At 38.8% G+C, this 20,299-nt stretch overlaps 1 protein-coding gene across 3 annotated transcripts in view; it reads right to left on the bottom strand.

Moving 5' to 3' along the window:
* Positions 1 to 20,299, bottom strand: part of RIC8B (RIC8 guanine nucleotide exchange factor B) — a 38,153-nt gene that overhangs the window by 15,619 nt on the left and 2,235 nt on the right. For 2 of the 3 annotated variants that reach the window (XM_059816294.1, XM_059816293.1), the window contains exons 1-3: positions 15,203 to 15,222; positions 6,607 to 7,215; positions 3,476 to 3,570 (exon numbers count right to left, since the gene is read on the bottom strand). In XM_059816294.1, coding sequence (XP_059672277.1) covers positions 3,476 to 3,570; positions 6,607 to 7,215; positions 15,203 to 15,205 — 707 coding nt within the window. In that variant the 5' untranslated portion in view covers positions 15,206 to 15,222. Of the gene's footprint in view, positions 1 to 3,475; positions 3,571 to 6,606; positions 7,216 to 15,202; positions 15,223 to 19,031; positions 19,080 to 20,299 lie in introns of those variants that run through there. The other variant, XM_059816295.1, reaches the window with a different exon arrangement.

The raw sequence follows: 20,299 nt of genomic DNA on the forward strand, positions 1-20,299 counted from the left end.
GGCTTCAGGCCTTTCACCAAAAGTTCTCTTTTTACCAGTTTCTTATTAAACAACCAAGTTCCCAAACACCTACAAAATTAATTTTCTGGATCACTGTGTCTGAGCTATTCTTTTCAATAAATGAAGCCCGGCTTTCTGATCTTTGTCACTCCACTGACAGTTTTATTTGTGGTAGAGGAGTGTATGAAATTCTCCAGCTACCAGGAAGTCAGTGACTATGCACAGATCTGCACAATAGTGTTTGCATTCCTACTCCAGGGGGTAGAAATACTGCGTATATTACTCTCCCCTTTTCGGCTTCCTAGAGATCATTAATCACTGGGACATGACATCCACCCACTCATGCTCCCAGCCCCCTCCTGATATGCAAATGCAGAAGCAAAGGCCTATTTAGAGCTGCTGAATGCCTTGATTAAAACCTTGTTAGTGGGCAAAAATGGCACTCACTCTAATATGTGGTGCTTTAAGATTGAAGTCGTATTCAAATGTTAAGTAACGACATGACAGAACCACAATAATGACAACAATACTAGGTACTAAATTAGTTAAGATATTTTTATAGGTAACTTCTACTTGTTTATTAGAAATAGAGTCACCCTGACAGTCAGTACATCACAGCTCAGGGCATGCATCCAACACCTGATGCTTGCATAAAATAAATCCTCAACTTAAACATTCAGCGCACAAGCACTCATACAACATGCTTTAACAGGCTGCCCGAACCCTTCATTTAAGCATCTGAACATTCTGCAGATTTACAAACTTATAATTGCTGATGACTTGCAGTTCTCTAAGAAATACACTTATGCCTCCCTGATGCTTTGTAAAGTTTATTCTCCATTCAAGACTGCTTATATTTTATTCCATTTTTTTATTCCATTCTTAACATGGAATAAACCTGAACTTGTGCAAAGCATTTGACACTGTCCCATACAACATCCTTGTCTCTAAATTGGAGAGACATGGATTTGACAGATGGACCACTTGGTGGTTAAGGAATTGGCTGGATGGTCACACTCAAAGAGTTGCGGTCAATGGCGCGATGTCCAAGTGGAGACCAGTAACAAGTCGCATTCCTCAGGGATCAGTATTGGGGACCGGCGCTGTTTAACAACTTTGTCAGTGACATGGACAGTGGGATTGAGTGCACCCCCAGCAAGTTTGCTGACAACACTAAGCTGTGTGGTGCAGTCGACACACTGGAGGGAAGGGATGCCATCCAGAGGGACCTTGACAGGCTTGAGAGGTAGGCCCATGTGAACCTCATGAAGTTCAACAAGGCCAAGCGCAAGGTCCAGCATGTGGGTTGGGGCAATCCCAAGCACAAATACAAGCTGGGTGGAGAATGGATTGAGCGCAGCCCCGAGGAGAAGGACTTGAGGGTGTTGGTTAACGAGAAGCTCAACATGAGCTGGCAATGTGCACCTGCAGCCCAGAAAGCCAACCGTATCCTGGGCTGCATCTAAAGAAGCGTGACCAGCAGGTCAAGGGAGGTGATTCTCCCCCTCTGCTCTGCTCTTGTGAGACCCCACCTGGAGTACTGCATCCAGCTCTGGGGCCTCCAACATAAGGAGGGCATGGACCTGTTGGAGTGAGTTCGGAGGAGGGCCACCAAGATGATCAGAGGGCTGGAGCACCTCTCCTATGAGGACAGGCTGAGAGAGTTGGGGTTGTTCAGCCTGGAGAAGAGGAGGCTCCGGGGAGACCTTACAGCAGTCTTCCAGTACTTGAAGGGAGCCTACAAGAAAGCTGGAGACGGACTTTTTACAAGGGCATGTAGTGATAGGACAAGGGGTAATGGCTTTAAGCTGAAAGAGGGTAGACTTAGATTAGATATAAGGAAGAAATTCTTCACCATGAGGGTGGTGAGGCACTGGAACAGGTTGCCCAGAGAAGTTCTGGATGCCCCATCCCTGGAAGTGTTCAAGACCAGATTGGATGGGGCTTTGAGCAACCTGGTCTAGTGGTAGGTGTCCCTGCCCACAGCAGGGGGTTTGGAACTAAATGATCTTTAAGGTCCCTTCCAACCCAAACCATTTTATGATTCTATGATTATTTTTGCAATTGCCTTATTCATAGGCTCCAGGTGGAAAGCAGAGCGAGAAGTTGCAGTTTGCTCTCTGACTCACACCTCATCTCTAGCAATAAAAGATTGCATGGTCAGAGTCCAGCATACTGAACAGCCCAAACAATGACAGTCTCATTTTTTCAGCTATGCTATGTTAGCTATAGACTGCTAACACGAGTTTAGTCATTCATTATTGAAGCTCATATCAGGAATGAAAGATTTGCTTGACCTAATACATCAGGGGACTGAAGTGAGGCCCTTTGATCCAGTCCCTGATCCCTCCACAAGCAGCAGCAAAGAGAAAACACTGACTGCCTTTTAGGACACACTCAGTACTAACTTTAGTCATGGCAACTACTGCAGCGGTATGCTAAATTATTCCAAACTAGTCCACACCAACTGAGAAGGGCTCTGATGTAGGATTTTAGTGTTCACCTACTAAGAGTGTTGATCTCCAATAGCTTTCCAAGATTTTAATCAAGTTCACTTAACACTTTCAAGACTGCTGGGTGTGAAAAGCTGTATCCTTCTTCCTGGAGACTGCTGGTTCAGAAAAAGATCTTAAAAAGATCCTACGCTTAGATATGTGGACATCTCAGAAGAAGAAAATGGCAACACTAACTTTCATTGCTGAGAGATAATGTGGGATAGTGTTTGAAGTTACCGTACTGTTGGGCCCTGTGAACAGCTGACCTACTTGGATAAAAATAAGGATGTCACAGAAAAAAACTAGTAACACTGAACAGAGAACTACCACCTCACTAAAAATACTCTGAATTTTCATTGAATTATTGGCTGCAAATACATAACAAACAGTTGGGTGCAGGACTGAGGAAAAGAAGATGATTCACTCATCTTTGAAAAAAAAATATTGTTACCAGGGAACTGCTATTTGTACTTTTAATAAAGCAGCCAAGAACCATTGCAGGTAAAATCTCAACTTGTTACTTCCATCTCAATCCATCAGAATTGCAAGTTACACACAAAAATCTCAAAATGCGGTTTTTCCATGAGCTTCTGTGCAAAACAACAAAAGTTGCATTCCACTTCAATTTGCATTACCCCTAGAACTTCCATATGTATTTTCATCCTCAGTTACACACACAAGCACAAAAAAAAAAAAAAAAAAAAAAAAAAAAATTTCAAAGAGGCCACCTTCATTACTACCGATCAAAAATAACAATCTTACCAGCCACTTTCTCTCTGGAATAGTGGACATGCTTAAACAAGATTTCAAGCAAACAGCTTTCATCAAAAAGATTAATGATATTTTACTCAAAATTAACGGTTTTCATTGTTTCTCAGATTCCCACTTCAGACTTTAGGCAAAGTAAATTTTTTCTTTTTTTTTTTTTTTTAAATAAATAATAAACTTTAAAAATAGATTGGTTCTCCAGTTCTACCAACCTGTGCAACTCTTCAGTTTTGTCTTCAGTAGGGCCCGTGGTTAATAAGCAGTGTCGAAGGATGGCAGCCATGTAACGAAATTGATGAGATTCACTCTATATAAATATAAATTATGAAGATATTTTTTCATTTTGAAGATTGCAAGTGGGGGTTTCAGGTCACTAGAATAATAAAAATTAAAGATGGAAAATACCTATTAGATCATAACATCCATCCCTATCAATAAAAGGACTGTACCTTAGACCTCACTGAATGCTTAACTGTCATATGCTGGCCTTTTAACCAGGCCTTGTAAAAGTCACTGGGGACTTTTTTCCAGTCAAATGAGCCTCTACTACCAGAAAACCCCGTTAAAACCGCTTGCTCAATTCCATACCACTATTCCTAGTATACCACTACTATCTTCCTTCCTGTATTTACACCCAGCCACCTCTTCATCCATTTAGATTACATATGTTCTTCATTTCATTTGCCGCCTCCTCATTTAGACCTGTAGCTGCCAACAGTTTCATTCCCCCGCTCAGTCTCTTTCTTTTTCCAATTCACTTGCTTCTGTTCCCTTGATACATTTTCTCCATTTCCTTAATAACTTCTCTACTCTCGGCAACCTTATTTGCCCTACTTTTGCTCTCTCCAAGCAATTCCCCCTTCCAATCTCCCACCAGACAGCAGCCACACAAAAGTACACCAGTAACTGCAATCATTTAACTGCGTGTATCATTGTCCTCATCCTTTTTCATTAGCTCTTCTTGGCATCCATCATATATTCTGATGTGTTTGACCTAGCACAAAGCACCCCAATGCATCTTTTGTAACATCAGCATCCAAATCTGCCAACTGTACCACCTGCAGCTCTTGTCTGGCTTTGCTACTTTGAAACCATCTCCAGTCATTAAATACTGGTGTTTCAAATGGTTCTCTCCCCCTTCGGATGGATCTCATTTAGTTTTCTACCCACATGCCTAACCTCTCTGCTCTCCTTTTATTTTCCATCCTGTCTACTGTTTGTAATCTCTTCAAATTCTGCATCTTCAGCCCACTTAATTAACATGCTGTTTACTCTTCTTATAGATCGTTAATATTGCCCCAGGGATACTTGCTAAGCAGAATGTCACCTAACATACCCGGCCAACAGTTTACAACTACTAAAGAGCTCTTCAATTTAAAGTTTCCTTGCTTTTAGGAACTTTTCATAAATAATTATTATATAAGCTTTATCTCAAAACACAAAATAAGCTTCTCCCACCCCAGAATGTCTTAAACTCTCACAAAAAAAAAAAAAGGTTACTAACACCAGAATTTCCTCCAATCTGAATGAAATTTTCCTGACATCTGCATGCCTGGGCTCTTTAGGGAGGAAAAGTGCTGTGGGACAAAACCTCCCTCATACCACAGACAGTGGCCACACAAAACCTCATCAGGTAAAGCCACAACTGTGTGCCACCTCCCACCTGCCTTTCTGCAGTAAACTGGGCTTTTAATCTCTCAAGATTCCCAGTATTTTGTAAGAGTATACCAACTTCAAGATCCAGATTTCAAGAGCTTACTTCTCAAGAAGTGAACATGTAATATAGCTTCGTTTTCCAACTTAACATCTGACATTATTTCCTCCACAAAGAATCACAAAGATGATACTTCTCAAACTCTGAACTAGAAAACATTTGTATAGCTGTGTTACATGCTTGATTTTGGATAATTTTTCTCAAGCTTCTACCTCCAAAACAATCACTTGCCTATACAAAGAACTTTCTCTGACAAAGTTAAAGATATTTTTATTAAAGGTCTAAGCCAGTAATATAGGCAAGAAAAAGCCCCTCACTTTCTTTATGTTTCCTTGAAATTCAAAGTATTAGCTTCTCTGATTTTTTCCCCCCACTCAATCTTAAATTTCAAGATTTTTTATTCAGCGTATCCTTCAGACATTAAAGCAAAGAATAAGCTTCAGACTTTTCTCAAGTTTTAACATTCCTTAATGTTATGATTAATGTCTTATTTGCTGTTTAGTCCAAGGCACTAAAGAGATTAATTATTTGTCAATTTTAACTACTGTAAACTTCTGCTTAGCTTTATAGGCTGCATATTTACAATGCCCAGGGAAAAGTTAACAACACTGTTTTAAGAGACAGTGTGATGTGGACTAAAAAGAAAGATTCCCTATATAATTCTATTACCGTAGCACAGACTTAGATTATTCAACAAAAAAAGTTATCCTTATCGTTTCTGTTTATAAATTTAGGGATGCAACACATAGGAAGCATATTTGTCTAAGGAAAAAAAAAAGATTTGATGTTATAATGAAAAAAGCAAGATAAATCTTATTCATAAGATATAACAATGAAAGTGTGTTTGGGTCTCGTACTTGACCTCATCTTAAAAGATCTGGTTTAAGTCCAGACCTGGTGTTGGGAGGATAAGAGATAAAGTTATTAAAAACAGTACCGCTCTTTCTTCAGAGCTATTTGTTAAAAATTAGAGTTGATGTGCTTATCATCATCAACAGGAGAAAACTAGGGAGACTTCTCAGCTCTTATATCACCCTATTGCTATAGTCCACAATCTCCACAGATGTAGTCATCTGATATGCTTACATTAAAAAGTTTTTCCCAGCCAGCTAATTATTAGTGAACAGCATTTACTTTCTTCTGGAAATCTAAGACTCTTATGAAATAGTCTTCTTTGCATTTTTTATTTGAAAATATACAGTTCTAACTTGCATTATATAATCCAAGCTATTCTCCCATTACACAGAAAATGTACGGATAAGATTTTTTGCCTAAGTAGTAACAAGAAAAAAAAGTTATTTTGGCATTGAAAGCAATGAGCATCAAAGACTCAACAGCTCTTGAAAGCCCAAGATCATCAATACATGACACAATCAGAATTCAGACAGACAAATTTTCTCAAATTGATTTTGCACATAGAGAAATTATGATGCAAAATTTCAAGACTATCTTAGCTGCTATTTTGAAAAATGCAATCATAGTCCATCAAAATTACAGTAGTGAAAGTTAAGTATTAAAATCCTTGCTCTGGGCCTTGGACAACAATTGCCTCTTGTGTATCTACCTGCTGGTTCTGGCTCTTGCAGGCTAAATAAAACCAATTTAAAAATCATTTCAGCTAAGCCTTACCTTGCTGTGGACATTCCAACTGTCAAGTGTTACATTAAAAAGAGCCTTTAGTGCCTCAATGGCACAATCTGTCTCTTGCAAAGATAGAGGAGGCCTGTCACGATCTTCCACTGCTTTATATTCTTCTGTCCATCTCACACTCAGGGAACTTTCCAAAGCCTGAGTCAAAACTTGCACTCCTTGTAGTTCCTGACGCAACTGCGATCTAATATCTGTGTGCAGAAGCGACAAGAGGAACAGGAGACGCAAATCAAAGCATTTAATGTCATCAACGAACTGCCGGTCCTTGCATTTTTCCAGAAGATTGCAGAGCATAGCTGCAAGATTCAGTTCCAAACTGAGCTTCTGTGCAACAGCACTATTAAAAATTATGTTACAGAGGCATTTTAAAGCTTCTACTATAACAGGAAATTCAGACACTCTCTCCAAAGGATCTTCCACAGTGTCCAGCTTTGCTAGCCTCATAAGGATCTGCATGTTCCTCTTCGTGGTTACAGGCACTAAAACCTTCTTGTCCCTGGAAAGAATCCGGAGGGCCTCCAGGCAGGCAACTTGACATGAAGTTTTTGTGTCTTTTTCAAGGATGTTTAGAATTCCCTCACACAGTTTCTATGCAAACACAAACAAACAAAAAAGGAACAGTTTTAGCATCAAAATATTGGTGGCAATAGGAAGCTACTTTTGCTAAGCTTCCATATAACTTCTGAGCTTTCAGCTGACCTGACTTGAGAAACTAGGTATTCCGTATTAGCTCTTCAAAATATAAACTATTGCAAAAGACCTCCAAAGATCATCAAAAGCTGTTTTCCTCATGGATACAACCCAAATACATCAACATTGGCAAAAGCATTAAGCCAAAATGGCAGGTGCTATCCACCATTGCCAATTCCGAAGTTTTCTCAGTATCGGCACTAAAAACTTGAGTAGCCAGAGTGACAATGCTAGAGAGAAGTGAAAGGTTTTAAAAAATACATCAAAGTAGGACAGCCATACCTGCAGTACCTGCAAAATTATGAGTTGAGGTTGTTTCAGTCAGGAGGCTGGGAGAAAAGAAACCAAACCAAAATAACTGCTGCTCAACGTACAAGTATTAGCACTCCACGTTTGGTAACAGCTATAATTTGTGTTGCCACTTCAACCTAATCTACAGACTTCTCCCATCTTAAGTAAGATTCTTAGAAATGTTACCTCTGACATAGAAACATAATGCAGTTTTATTGGAAGACTTAGGCTGTAGCAGTTTTACCAAACCAGCAAAACTGCTGCTTTGTCTACGCAGATTGTTCTTGAAGTAGAAATACTTCGCAGATACTTTATACCAACATGACTGCAGGGGTAAACATTAATCACATAAATGCAGCATGAGAAAATACAATACTCCAAGAATCTGCAGGTCAGAACAGTAACATCTGAATTACAGAAGAATTACCTTTTATAAGACAGAAACGGACAATCAGATGATCAATCAAAAGGGAGAAAAGACAGGACAGAAGAGATTGCTTCATGGGGAGGACTCCATAGGGTTTTTATGCCTTAAGCTCAGGACAACACTACTACTCATGGGTACCAGAGCCAGAAGAATAGCCACAAAGAAATTCCCAGATAAGTGGCAATACAAACTGCATTGTACCTCACAGGACACAGTTCCTCCCTGCTTCTCCCCCCCCATGCTTTGTGCCTTGACCATTGAAACAAATAAATTACCAAAGAAGTCAGAGTAGCAACTGATTTTAATAGCTGTAGTGCAGAAGTCCGCTTAGGACCTGAAATTCATATAGTGGTCTCAGGCAGTATATGTCAATAAGAAAGTGATTTTAAAAAAGCATAGGAATACTAGTAAAATAAAAAATAGTTCTTGAGGAATGGGTTTTGGAATTGTACTTTTCACCACCATCACAACAAAAAGGCGGGGAGCACAGCAGCCCATCACCCTGACCCAAAGTTCAAAAGAAAAGTTCCACTTGGGACATCCAAGCAAGTTTTGTTACTGTGATCACTTACAATTAAAGCCAAAATAAATAAAAAAAGGTTAAGTCTAAAGCAAATCTAGAACAGACACTCCAGAAGAATAAGGGAGAAAACAACACAAGTCTTCAACAATGTTAAAAGACAATCTGTAAACAAAGTCAGACAGTAGGAACTCACAATATGATTTCTAGTATGCTTGTCCTGGGGTGAAGCCCACCCAAAAGCACCACCCAGACAACTAAGACCTTGACTACATCTCCACAGCCCTAACTAGATTAATCCAGTAAGAATTTGAAAACAAGGAGTGAGCTCCACCTCTTACTATCACACGGGCAACATGAGAAATCTTTGTCAGAATATTATAGACACTGCAACAGCATAAAACCCACATATGTCCACCTGTACAGGCATTTAGGTACTTACCCTGGGAATTTCATAGACAAGTACCTGAAAAAAGATACTCAAGTGCAGAGTTTTCAGAGTTCTTCAACATTAACCTAACACTGCTCCCACAGATCTGTACAACTTGAGCATAGTATGCTAGACCTGCTAAATGTTTCTGAAGGTGGCATCTTTGAAACATTTTTTAAAAAATGCCTAGGAAACAAAAAATTACCAGTCTAGATCCACAGTCAAATTACCTGGTCAGAGCTCAACTTCTTACAAGAATTTTGTTTCTATTGTTGAGAGAGTTTTCCATACAATTAACTTCGCTTTGCAAGCTGAAGCAACAGTTGTGAAGTCTGTTTGATTCTGAGGAGTTAACACAGAACTGAACGGACGGTTCAGAGAACTCCAGGAAAAGGCCAGTTTATTCTGTTCCCTGTTTAAGCATTTCTATTAGACTCAGCAGTTATAGCCTTCCTTGTTGACATCAGCTGCTGCAAGGTGGTCCGTAATAATGTACCCAAATTCAACAGCTAGTTCACCAACTGGACTCGCCCTCTCTTCAGGAACTGCGTAGCAGTACCATATTAACAACACAAGAAGCCAAGTTACCAGCCTTCCCCAAACCAAGATGCTGAATGAATACTTCAAAGACATACCGGGCCAGACAGACTGCCTTATCAGTAAATAAATACAGCACAAAAACATACCTGATTTTTCATTCACAGTGCTGAAGGTTTCTTCTAGGACTTTAAATACCAAGGATCACTTCATAAATTATCTGATCCGATCACTACCCACTGAAATTAAGGGGAGTTTCCACTCATTTTTGTTAGCAGTAGAGCCTATACACATCTTGCATCTGGCACTCTGATCTTTAACCTCAGTCAGATAAAACCTGAACATTCATTTGACTACAAAGACACCAATCCTCCCAAATTCAGACTGATTTTTTTTTTTCCCCCATAAGTTGCACCCACCTGCTGCTATGGAAGCATCACTGCAAAATGTCAAAAGCACTGCAGGGGAGATCCCAAAGGGCACCAAACTCCCACTGACCTGCCATAGGAGGTGGAAGCCTAACTCTCTCTCCATACATTTGAAGATCATCCTTACAAGTTAATTAAAGATTATAAAAAACATCATCTCATGACTTCAAACCTTAGTAAAATGCAGCAACAGAAGATTCTTAACTCTAAATAGTTGTATTAAAGATAGATACTAAATAGAACACAAGCATTTTTTTTGAGATTTAGCAACATACTGACAACTTAAAAAACCCAAACCATTGGTGTGTTTTTAAGGTGCTTCATTTCCTACATGTTCCTGAAGCCTGGGCTGTATAAAAGATCTCACAATATAAGCAAGGCTAGACTTTATTTTTAAAAGCATTAATTACCCAGTCTTATGCATATTGTATTAACAACTAAGCCATCACACATTTAAGAACAGGTTACTAAGCTTCCTAGCCATTACAGCAAAACACAATTTTTTTAAGATATAAGACTCACATAAGTGAAAAACACGTAGGAACTGCTGACAAAGTTCTCTGGAGTTAGACGCTGGTGAGCCATCAAGAGTGATTTTAAAGGAACCAGCATTCAGTTAAGATACCACCACTTGCAATACTACCGAAATCCATGACAGTGAACCGCTGCTGGCTAACCTCAAGTGCCAATAGGAGCTTAGGAAAAAATAGAGCATCTGATTATAGTTGAAGAGTTATCCATGGAAAGTTTTGAAGCGAGGAAACAAAATTAATCCTATTAGGAAACTGCCTTGGAGACAATTAAAACCAAATGCCATACAGCACATTTTCTGCTTTCTCCTTGATGGTGTGAGGGAAGTGATGCGCAGAGAGAAGAGAAACAGGAAAGGATGTGACTACAAAAGCATTATTATCCTTTTCATCTTCTTTAGGTGGTGTTTTTTCTACCACTCTGTAGGCCATTAGCATGGCATAAACTAAGGGACACAGATGTTATTTATTTGGTGGAAATGAAAGCAAGTAAAAGAATTCAGACAGCAAGGTACCTCCCCTTTCACAAAATATACGATGACTGTCCTAGTTTCAAGGGTTTATTGCTATCCCCTAAATTAGTGTATGAATTTAACATATTTTTTTTTAGTTCTACCCTTTCAACATTCAGAAGAGAGTTTGACTTTCATCAGCTGTGCTACAGCAAGAAGTGTTTTTCATATACTTTTCCATGGAATCAAGGCAGTTTCTAGTCTCTTTAAACTTTTTTTTTTAAATTGTAAAATAAATTCACTTATCTAAAACTCAAGAATTCTCAGCTTTCATGCTAATAGTAAGGTTAAGACAGAGCAATACACATCGTTCCTTTTGTCTATGCTGTAGTGTGAATAATGGCAAAACATTTCAGAATTTTATTGTGTGTTAAAGCAGGAAGCCCACAAACACCCATTTGTCATCTTGTCTTGACAAGTAAAACATTCATCCATTTTGATAATTTATCCTGATAGCATAAATGCTTAATGCTAAGAAGCAACATAGCCCTATAGAAAAAGCAATATCCTGAGATACAAGAGACCCGTATTTTCTTCCTTGCTCAGCCACAGACCTATGGTGTGGCTTTGGGCAAAAGCCCATTCCATTTTCTTTCGCCATCTTTGCGAGACTGGGGGGCAGGGCAGGGAGGAGAGGGGAGCACTGTAAGTGGTTATTAGCAGGTGCTTATATTTTCTGGGCTTAACCTCAGCTGGGGATATTAGGTGCTTATGAAAAATAGGGTACTTCATGATCATGCTCTCTGGTCTTGGGGTGCCTGCATGTGAGATCCTTTTCCACCTCCTCTCTTTGTGTTTGAGGATGTTTAGGAAGCACACTTGACCTATATTCACTTTTTTCAGTTTAGAGACCACTAAACTTTGGCTACATTATGTCAGCTGTATTTACTGTAGCTTCTCAACACCAGAGTAATACATGTCTTTGTGAGAAAAGGAGAAAATTTCCCTTTATTTGCTTCTTCCTCTTTGGCAAATCATTCTCTTTACTGATACAGGCCTTTGGATTAGGGCAGGAACAAGAGAATATAGTCTCCATTCTGCAAGTATTCAAATCCAAACAGACACCCCTGCTTTATTAAATATAGCATTTAATTTAGACACAGATTATTCAGTGCTAGAGAAGCTGTAATTTAAAGGTGAACAACAAAAGTTCTGCTAAAAATTACAGAAACAGAGTACATACTTTAACTCTTCTTTTCTGCACCTTTATTTTTTAATTATGCCATAGATGCTGTAAGTACCAGGAGAGGTATGCTTCTTAGCAATCAAGTTTAAACTAAAGCAAGGGAAAAAACCCCAACCTGTTGTCCAATTGACTTGGAAATATGTGTTGCTCCCACTTTCCTCAGTGACAGAGCATATTAGTAACAAAATTGCCAGAAAAGTCCATCAAGAACAGAAATTCTACAACAGAAAAACACAAGAGGTGTGCTTGGTTTTGTATCACCATCACTCATTTCTCAAGATCAATGTTCTTAAGACTTCTTTTTGTATTTCAAGGCATAAATACATCCATCTTGATGGAACAGCAAGTGATATTAGCACATGGGGAGCAACACAAGTATGTCAGACTTATGATTTCTTACTACTTGTTAGGCTTAACTTAAAAATCAAGCTTTTTAAAGAACTGTCCACAAAAATCAAGTGAGTCCTCTCCACTCTTTAATAGCTGGGAAAGAAAAGTCACAGACATAAGAGTGAGTGCTTGCTCACTCTTTTAGCATGGGTGAACCAGAAGCCACCATGTCTTTGGCCTCATCAAGTATTATGTGCCAGAGCACATTATTTATTTAGGAGAATGGGAACATCATAAGTGGTACCAGGTCGTGCTTTCCTCCTCCTGCACTGGCTTAAGTCCCTCTAGTTCACTTTGTCTTCTGACCCATGTTTTGCATCATTTTCAAATTTCAATTTAAATTAAATTGCCTCTAGAGGTTCAAGAGAAGTATGTTCTTAATTTAATTCAACCTAGTTCTGCAGCTGTTCAATGGTGAGAATTGTTAAGGAAATCAGCTGTAGTGCCAAACACAAAGTTGACAAGGGACTGTTATTTCCCCAACAGGTTATATATGTCTACTATTGTTTACCCCATCTGTATTGCTATCTATTCCTCAAATTTACCTTCTACTTCACTACAAACAAGAAGATTCACAGCAGACTCTGCCCAATTTTCAGGCAGATGAAAGGAATGTTAGTAGCAACCACAATAAACTGCACATGAATTTTTACAACTCTTAAGTTTCTGTGACTCTCAAAGTTATACAGAAGTTTCTCTTAAAACACAAGTCCCTCTCCATCTCATATAAGGCAAAATTAAGCGTTTTACATGTTTTTTATATTCAGTAGACTGTGAAAATCAGTGTAGCAAAAAACCAAAGAGAAACTATGTTTTTGGCACGTCAGAGATAAGAGATTCCAGGAGCAAAGAGGCATAACCTGGAATTGCTGAATAAGAACATTGGCTGATCGTTTCTGCTAACAGGAGCAGCATTAAAAGAATAAAGTAATTGTTTTATTCTGCTATTAGGTTTCAGAGTTAAGCAACCAAAGCAGTAAGAAAGTAAGCCCAAGAGTATTTGAAACGTTAGTTCAAGCTTTCATTGTCTCTGCAAGTCAAGACAACATTTATAATCAACTGTGCTGAATAATAGGACAATTAGATAACCTCCTCTGAAAAGACCGTGCCCAATTTTTGCCTAGTCTTTGGGGACAGATGTGGGCAGGGAAGGAAGGTGTGCACTTGTATTCCTTAAGGATTCAGTCTGCTTCACTTAAAAACTTCATTGTTCAGCCCGTATCGACAGCAGGAGGTTGGCTTGTTTTGCAGGAGCCTGCCAGCTCTGACATGGCAGAGGTCCAAGCCGCAGGTTTGAACATGCGAGAGCTTAGGCTAGACGGCACTTCGCAGGGAAGGTGAGGAGCACGCGCAGTAAACCGTGTTGTCAGAACAAGTGGAATAAACACCTGGTTCAGAGTCACAGAAAGGTGAAATTCTGGATAGCTGCACTCTCCACAGCCCTCCTTGCCCTCCTCACTGAACAGGGAGAGGGAGAACCCTTTATAACCTCTGTAACCCAGTAGTGAAAGAAGGGTTTTAAAAGGAGAGACGGGTTGACATAAACCTTAAGAGATGTAAAAACTGAAAAATGCTGGATGGGGGTGGGCAGGACCAGTGGGAATTAGAACAAATGCTTAGTATTAATGAAGGATACTTAGCAACTTTTCTTCTCTTACAGATTGGTACTCCCTTAAGGGGTTTCAGTAAAGTCAGAACAATAACAACAACAATTACTACTAAGATACCACACAGTGTGCACACAGGAGCGCTTGAGCTTAATATTTTTATAGGACACTCACTACCAGACTTTAAAAGCTTGCAACAAAGTTACTGGGAGGAGAAAAGTTCTGTGCCTTTGTGGCTGCAGGAACCTTCAGACCTCCCAGAAGTGTCACAGTGTCAACAGCACTATCTAATAATGAGGCTCTTCTAAGATTTAGAGCGTGACAGCATCTTGCTCCAACAACATACTTTATTGCTTCCATCCTTCAAAAGTTCAAATATGGTACAGACCACAGCCTTAAGGAACATCCCCACATCCTGAATTTAATTAGGAGAGAAAATCCCACAATACGTTTGATATGATTTACCATCATCTATTTCAACACCTTTAAAACATTCAGCGATGTGGGGGAAAAGACTGTTTTGGTGATTTTTCTTCCCACTAAAGGAGGCCTTGAATTTTAGATCCATTATGTTCAAATTGAACCTGATTAATAAATCAAGAAAACTGATCTCAAACTTTAAAGATTTATATTATTGGACTGACCCAACACAGTAAGCTGGAGCCAACAGAGTAGAAACCAGATGTTTTAAGTACTACAAGAGGTGAAGCAGACAAAACATAAGGAGTTGAAGAGGAAATATGTCAATGACGAAGACCCTACCATTTCAGGTAAGAATATGGCTTATGAGTAATATTCTTACATTTGCCTGCTGCTTCCTTTTTTCCCCTTCCTCCCCCAAACTCAGCATCTTCATCCAATTTAAAAAGTCAGTCTTACTTACTGTCTTGGACAGATTTACTTTTTCTGTTATATCACCTAGGCAAATGGTGCTGCAGCTCCTTCCAGTTCTGGAATGCCATGGCTAACTAGGGAATCAGTACTGACAGACATTTCCAAGACATAAACAGTGCTGTGATTTTCTTACCATTTTAAGTCTGTAAACAGCACAAATGTGTTGCTACTTCAGAAGCAGGATTTGGACCTGTCAAGGTATAAGCAACGGAGAACAAAGCTATTAAATGATGAGAAAGTGGTTCTAGAAAAACCTTTCCTTTTTGTATTAGGACATGCGAGACTTGAGCTGAAGTGCCAACTGTGCCGCACTGAGAGGGAGACACTACACCTGACACCTCTCTCCCAGGTGACTGCCCAGTCAAGTTACCAGATATTCATTTTCTAGAGTTGATTCCAGCGTAGACCTAAAGAACCAATCTGCTATGAAGTGTTGCAGTTCTGAATACTCAACCTTTTCAAGCAAAACACTGTCAAGAACTTCTTGGCTGGTCGAGACAAATAAATATTTTATATTTCTAAGAGCTGGTTAAGCTCCTCTGAAGAAACCACACCGCTTTAATTTCAGCTGCTGTTCCAGAACACATCTACCTCTGGTTGGCAATTTCTATACTGTTTACACACAAACTGAGAACAGGCTTTCAGAAATTCTTATTTTCCATTAGTATATGACGAGTTAAGAAGGAATGGCACCAACTTGATCTGCCTGGTACATGAGTAGATCTTATAGTACAACACAGGTTGCCAATGGATTTATAGCCATAGCACCCCATCATATAGGCCAATGCAGACACATACCTCATTAAACAAAACAGCCAGGACAAGTAACAGCTCATATTACAACCTCATGTTTTTTATCATCCTGTGATGTATACAAGTCCTGTGGCTATGTCCAGACAGACAAGCTTGACAGCATTACCTCTCTTCCTGCCTTCTAGAGGACACAACCTACTTTCCTCCCAGAGTTCAGTATTACAAACTCACTGCTGATTTAGTTAGTTTACAGCCTAACGCATCATGATTTGGTAGGCATATTACGGCAGAACAACTTTTGCGGTCCGATTTACCCTTCTTCTATTAAGTCAAGCTGTAGTTTTGACCTTTGTGTCTTTCATATTTTACAGTGTGCCACTGTTGTATACAAGAGGGTTGTCCTCTCCCTAACAGTATCCAACCTAGAAAATCGTAAAGCTCAGTTATGCCTATGTTGCAATACAATTACACTATAGACACAACCTTGCTGTAATTCTAAGGTCATGGCTGAAGTTGTGTAGTGAGGCAGAGAAAAAAAAACTTGCACTGCTGCTGTTGATCTTTTACTTGCACAGACATGAAAGATTGACAAAGTCTGTGAGGCTCGCTGGAGTAAATAACTAAAAGAAAATTTACTCCTTGGCATGAACAAACCCAATATGCAGCAAGTATGTATTGCATTCATCAGGTTATATGGCAAGTTTCCAAGAAACCAAAGACAAAATCCTGAAGTTCCTCTGTATTTGGCCCCCTACCTGAACTTCAAGTCTACTACATGACTTCGTTATGGATTGTGACCCTTTGTCTGACCTCTCTTTCACTGCAACCATTCTAAGCTAATAGCAGCAGAACTGCGCATACTGCCAAGTCAAACGTATTGGTATTACTAAACAAAAAAATGGAACTTGTTTCTCTATTAGCATGAGGCTATATCACGAAATCTTTGAGCAATCCCCATTAATTTTGGTGACAATTTCAGAAGTTTGCTCTTAGCGAGAGCTTGGTACCATTTCACCCTTCAATTTTAAGCATTTTTATTTTTACCTTAACTGAAGAATAAAAGAAGAATACTGAATGTTTTACAGACACTAAGGATATTGAACAAATGTAGATGAAAAAGGACACAAATAGTCCTGTCACCACATTACTGAAGGTCAGCTTTGAGTAAAGCCATAGATAAAGCCAAATATTTAATAATTGTACGTAGGTCTTTTGAAGCTTTAGAACTGTAGAATTTTTCACTGGCATCTGTTCAGAGGTGTATTTTTCTTATCTACTTCCTGGAGAACCATGGGGGCAGATTCAGGAAGAAAAAAAAAACTCCACAGCTTTTGATTATCAAGTATATGCGCACAGAAGCTGCCTTTATAAAAGTGACTCTGATCACATATGATTAACAACTTTTCCAGTAAGGAAGTAACACTATGAAAATGCAATTTAAAAAAACATTTTTTTTTAAGAACTGAATTGTTAAGTCTGATTACTGTCCTAAACATTCCTTGATAAGCCTCGTTCAGCTTTAAGTTAATGTCACAGAAAGAACAATTTGCCCAGAAAATGTGTCAAGAGCTTAACTAATTAAGTAATAATTCTATCGAGGATTTTCAGAATACTTCTTAGCAAGACAGAAGCCACAACCAACTATAGCAACAGGCTTAAAACATTGAATAAAGCATTATTCAACTGTATGTACACCTCTAAAACATTCAGCTTACAAAACTATCAAACATACTTAAGTGTTCGTCACACTGGTTATTGCTCAACTACAGCTTTAAACACTGATTCAAATTTCCATATCCTATAATAAATTAAAGGTATTTCCCATAAAAATCCTGTTATAACTCTGCATTTAACACATAACTCAATCCCAATCAAGACAGCTACATCTATCAGCTGGGGGGGACGGGACACAACAGAATCTCATGAAGTCTGTAACAGCTGTTCTGCAAGATATAAAAAACAAAGCAGGGAAAGATGTTTTCAGAGAGCTCCCAGGACTATGAAACAAACTTATTCTACAGGAAGATTGGGGAAGGCTTCTAGGCCACATTCCTAGTTTTATTTTATTTTGATTTATGAGAAACAACAGCAATATACACCATAAGTTTTACGTAACTTTCACTATTACTTCTGTGCTGAACTGCACACTTGAGTGAAGTCAAGCTAAGAGGTCTTTAAGTCATCTGTGTAATAAACAATTGTCACTTAAGATTACTGTACACATAACTGATGGTTTTATAAACAGAAAGGACAGAGAGACTTATGCCACCCATTTCTACCAGAAAGAGACTTAAGAGCTGAAAATATTTATATTTTGCACAAAATCATGGGATGAATTGATGCGTGTCCAATATAAGAGAAGCTATCCTTGCAGAAATGTTGCAATTCTGATTTCAAGCTTTGAGTTTATTTCAGAAATAGAGGAAATGTGCAGCCTCATTCACTAATGAACATTTTTCTGAATAAATATGCAAATCAGCCCAAAAACTAATTAGAGAAAAGAAAGGAAGGGTCTTGTCATTACATATTATGCCATAAAAATAACAGGGAAAAAAATAACCAAGGGCAGCTCAAGCTTTAAATGTGAGGCTGTGGATGGATCTCAAGGGACCTGTTAAGCCCTGACACACCCGTACAGATCCACGCTATAACACAGAAACATTTCTCATCTTTGGAACCTGACATGCATAGTACACATTCTGCTGATTACAGCTATCTCTGGATTAGCAGGCTTCTGTAGCTTTGTCTCCCTTACAGCTCCACAGCTTTCTGCTGTACTTATCCCTTCATCTTAATCTCTGATATTCTCTAAGTATCTAACATAGACAAGAAATTGCTACCTGCTGAGAGGAGGAAAAAAAATGCAAAAATGTACTGCAAGATGTTTCTCTCTGATCCAGAAGAAAAGAGTATCTTTACTCTATTCCCCCACCCCAAATCTGTAACCAACGAAATTATTTATACGCTTTTCTGTTACTACTTTTATTCAACACAGAGCTTTTTTGTTAGGCAGATTTGTTTTTCTTTTTCAGAAAAAAGGGGAATGGGTAGTTGTCATGTCTCTTGCACTAAACAAACAAAACTGAAAACAGAACTTTATAATCACTCATTGCACCCTTTCACAATGGCAGCTAAGTTAAGAGACTGCTTTTCCTTTGTTATACTTTGAACCAGAGCAGGTATGCAGCTCACTTGGCTGCTTTACTTACCCTTCTTTTGTCTTCATCTCCTGGATCAAATCTGAAAATGGCCCGATTCTGTAAAAAAAGAGAAGAGTTCGCATTTGTTACATCAACATCAGCTGCCAAGCATGTAATACCTGTGAAACTGTTATAAAACTTTTGGAGTCTGGTTAAAACCAGCCTCAGATAACAAGGCCATAACCATGTCAACTCATGTCCTTTCCCATTCTACCCAACAATAAGAGCTTCAGTAAGTGGCTCCAACTAACGATTTCACAATTATCTCACTACTGGTGCAGAGCAAGCCTTGACCTGTGGGCTGTGTTTCTGATGCGACTGAACAGCCTCACACATGGCACTTTACAAGGTGAAAAACATTAGCTATAGTCCTGTGTTTTACAGATACCTTATTACTCAGATTCTTCCCCAAGCAGTTCTTGTTTACAAGCTTTTGACTGCACTTTAAAGTGTTCCAAACTGGAACAACCATAGTATACTCTTGCCCAGAAAACAAGTAGTACAAATCAAACAAGCCTTACTACAAAAACTACCAGTTTCCATATTGTGGCATTTTCGAAAACACATTACCAAGGTATTTGTTTCTCTGCTATAGTTAAAAACAAGACAGACATAGCCTAACAACGAGTACTTATTTCCTGTTAAACACTTCAAATACTAATTGAGTATAGTTCTATGTTAGTATCCTGAAGTATGTTATTAGAGAAACATTACTCATATGACAGAAAGTTTATTCTGCCAGTCAAAGAAGATAGCAGTAATTCCAGAGAGCTATTATAATAGCATTTTAAAACTTCCAAGCTAAGTGGTTAAGCATGATGAACAGCTTCTAAAAAAATTTAAATCTCAATTTCTATTATTTCTAATACACAACTTCCTACACCATGCAAGTGACTGAAACAAAAGTGACCCTCCATAGCACATTAGCAGGCCTCTTACCTTTCATGACACAAGCTCACAATTACACAGAAAGGCCTTGGACATCTACCGTGCCATCAAGGGTTACCAACATCAGTTAGATCCTTGAGGATGGTAGGAAAATAATTCCTTTCCTTTCTCTTACAGGGCTCCCAGTAACACTATTGAACCACAAAAGTTCAGCAAAATGCCAGCCAAAAGCAGATGAACATTAACTGATGAGCAATAAACCAAGAGAAGGCAATCTTTGCACTTGCACATGAACATTTTTGGAAATTTACAAAAGAAATGTAGTGACTGTAAGTAGTTAAGTGGTGGAGGAACAGAGATTTGGAAGAATCATTGCTAATGGGACAGCA

This window comes from Gavia stellata, chromosome 4 (assembly GCF_030936135.1).
Source record: "Gavia stellata isolate bGavSte3 chromosome 4, bGavSte3.hap2, whole genome shotgun sequence".
NCBI lineage: Eukaryota > Metazoa > Chordata > Aves > Gaviiformes > Gaviidae > Gavia > Gavia stellata.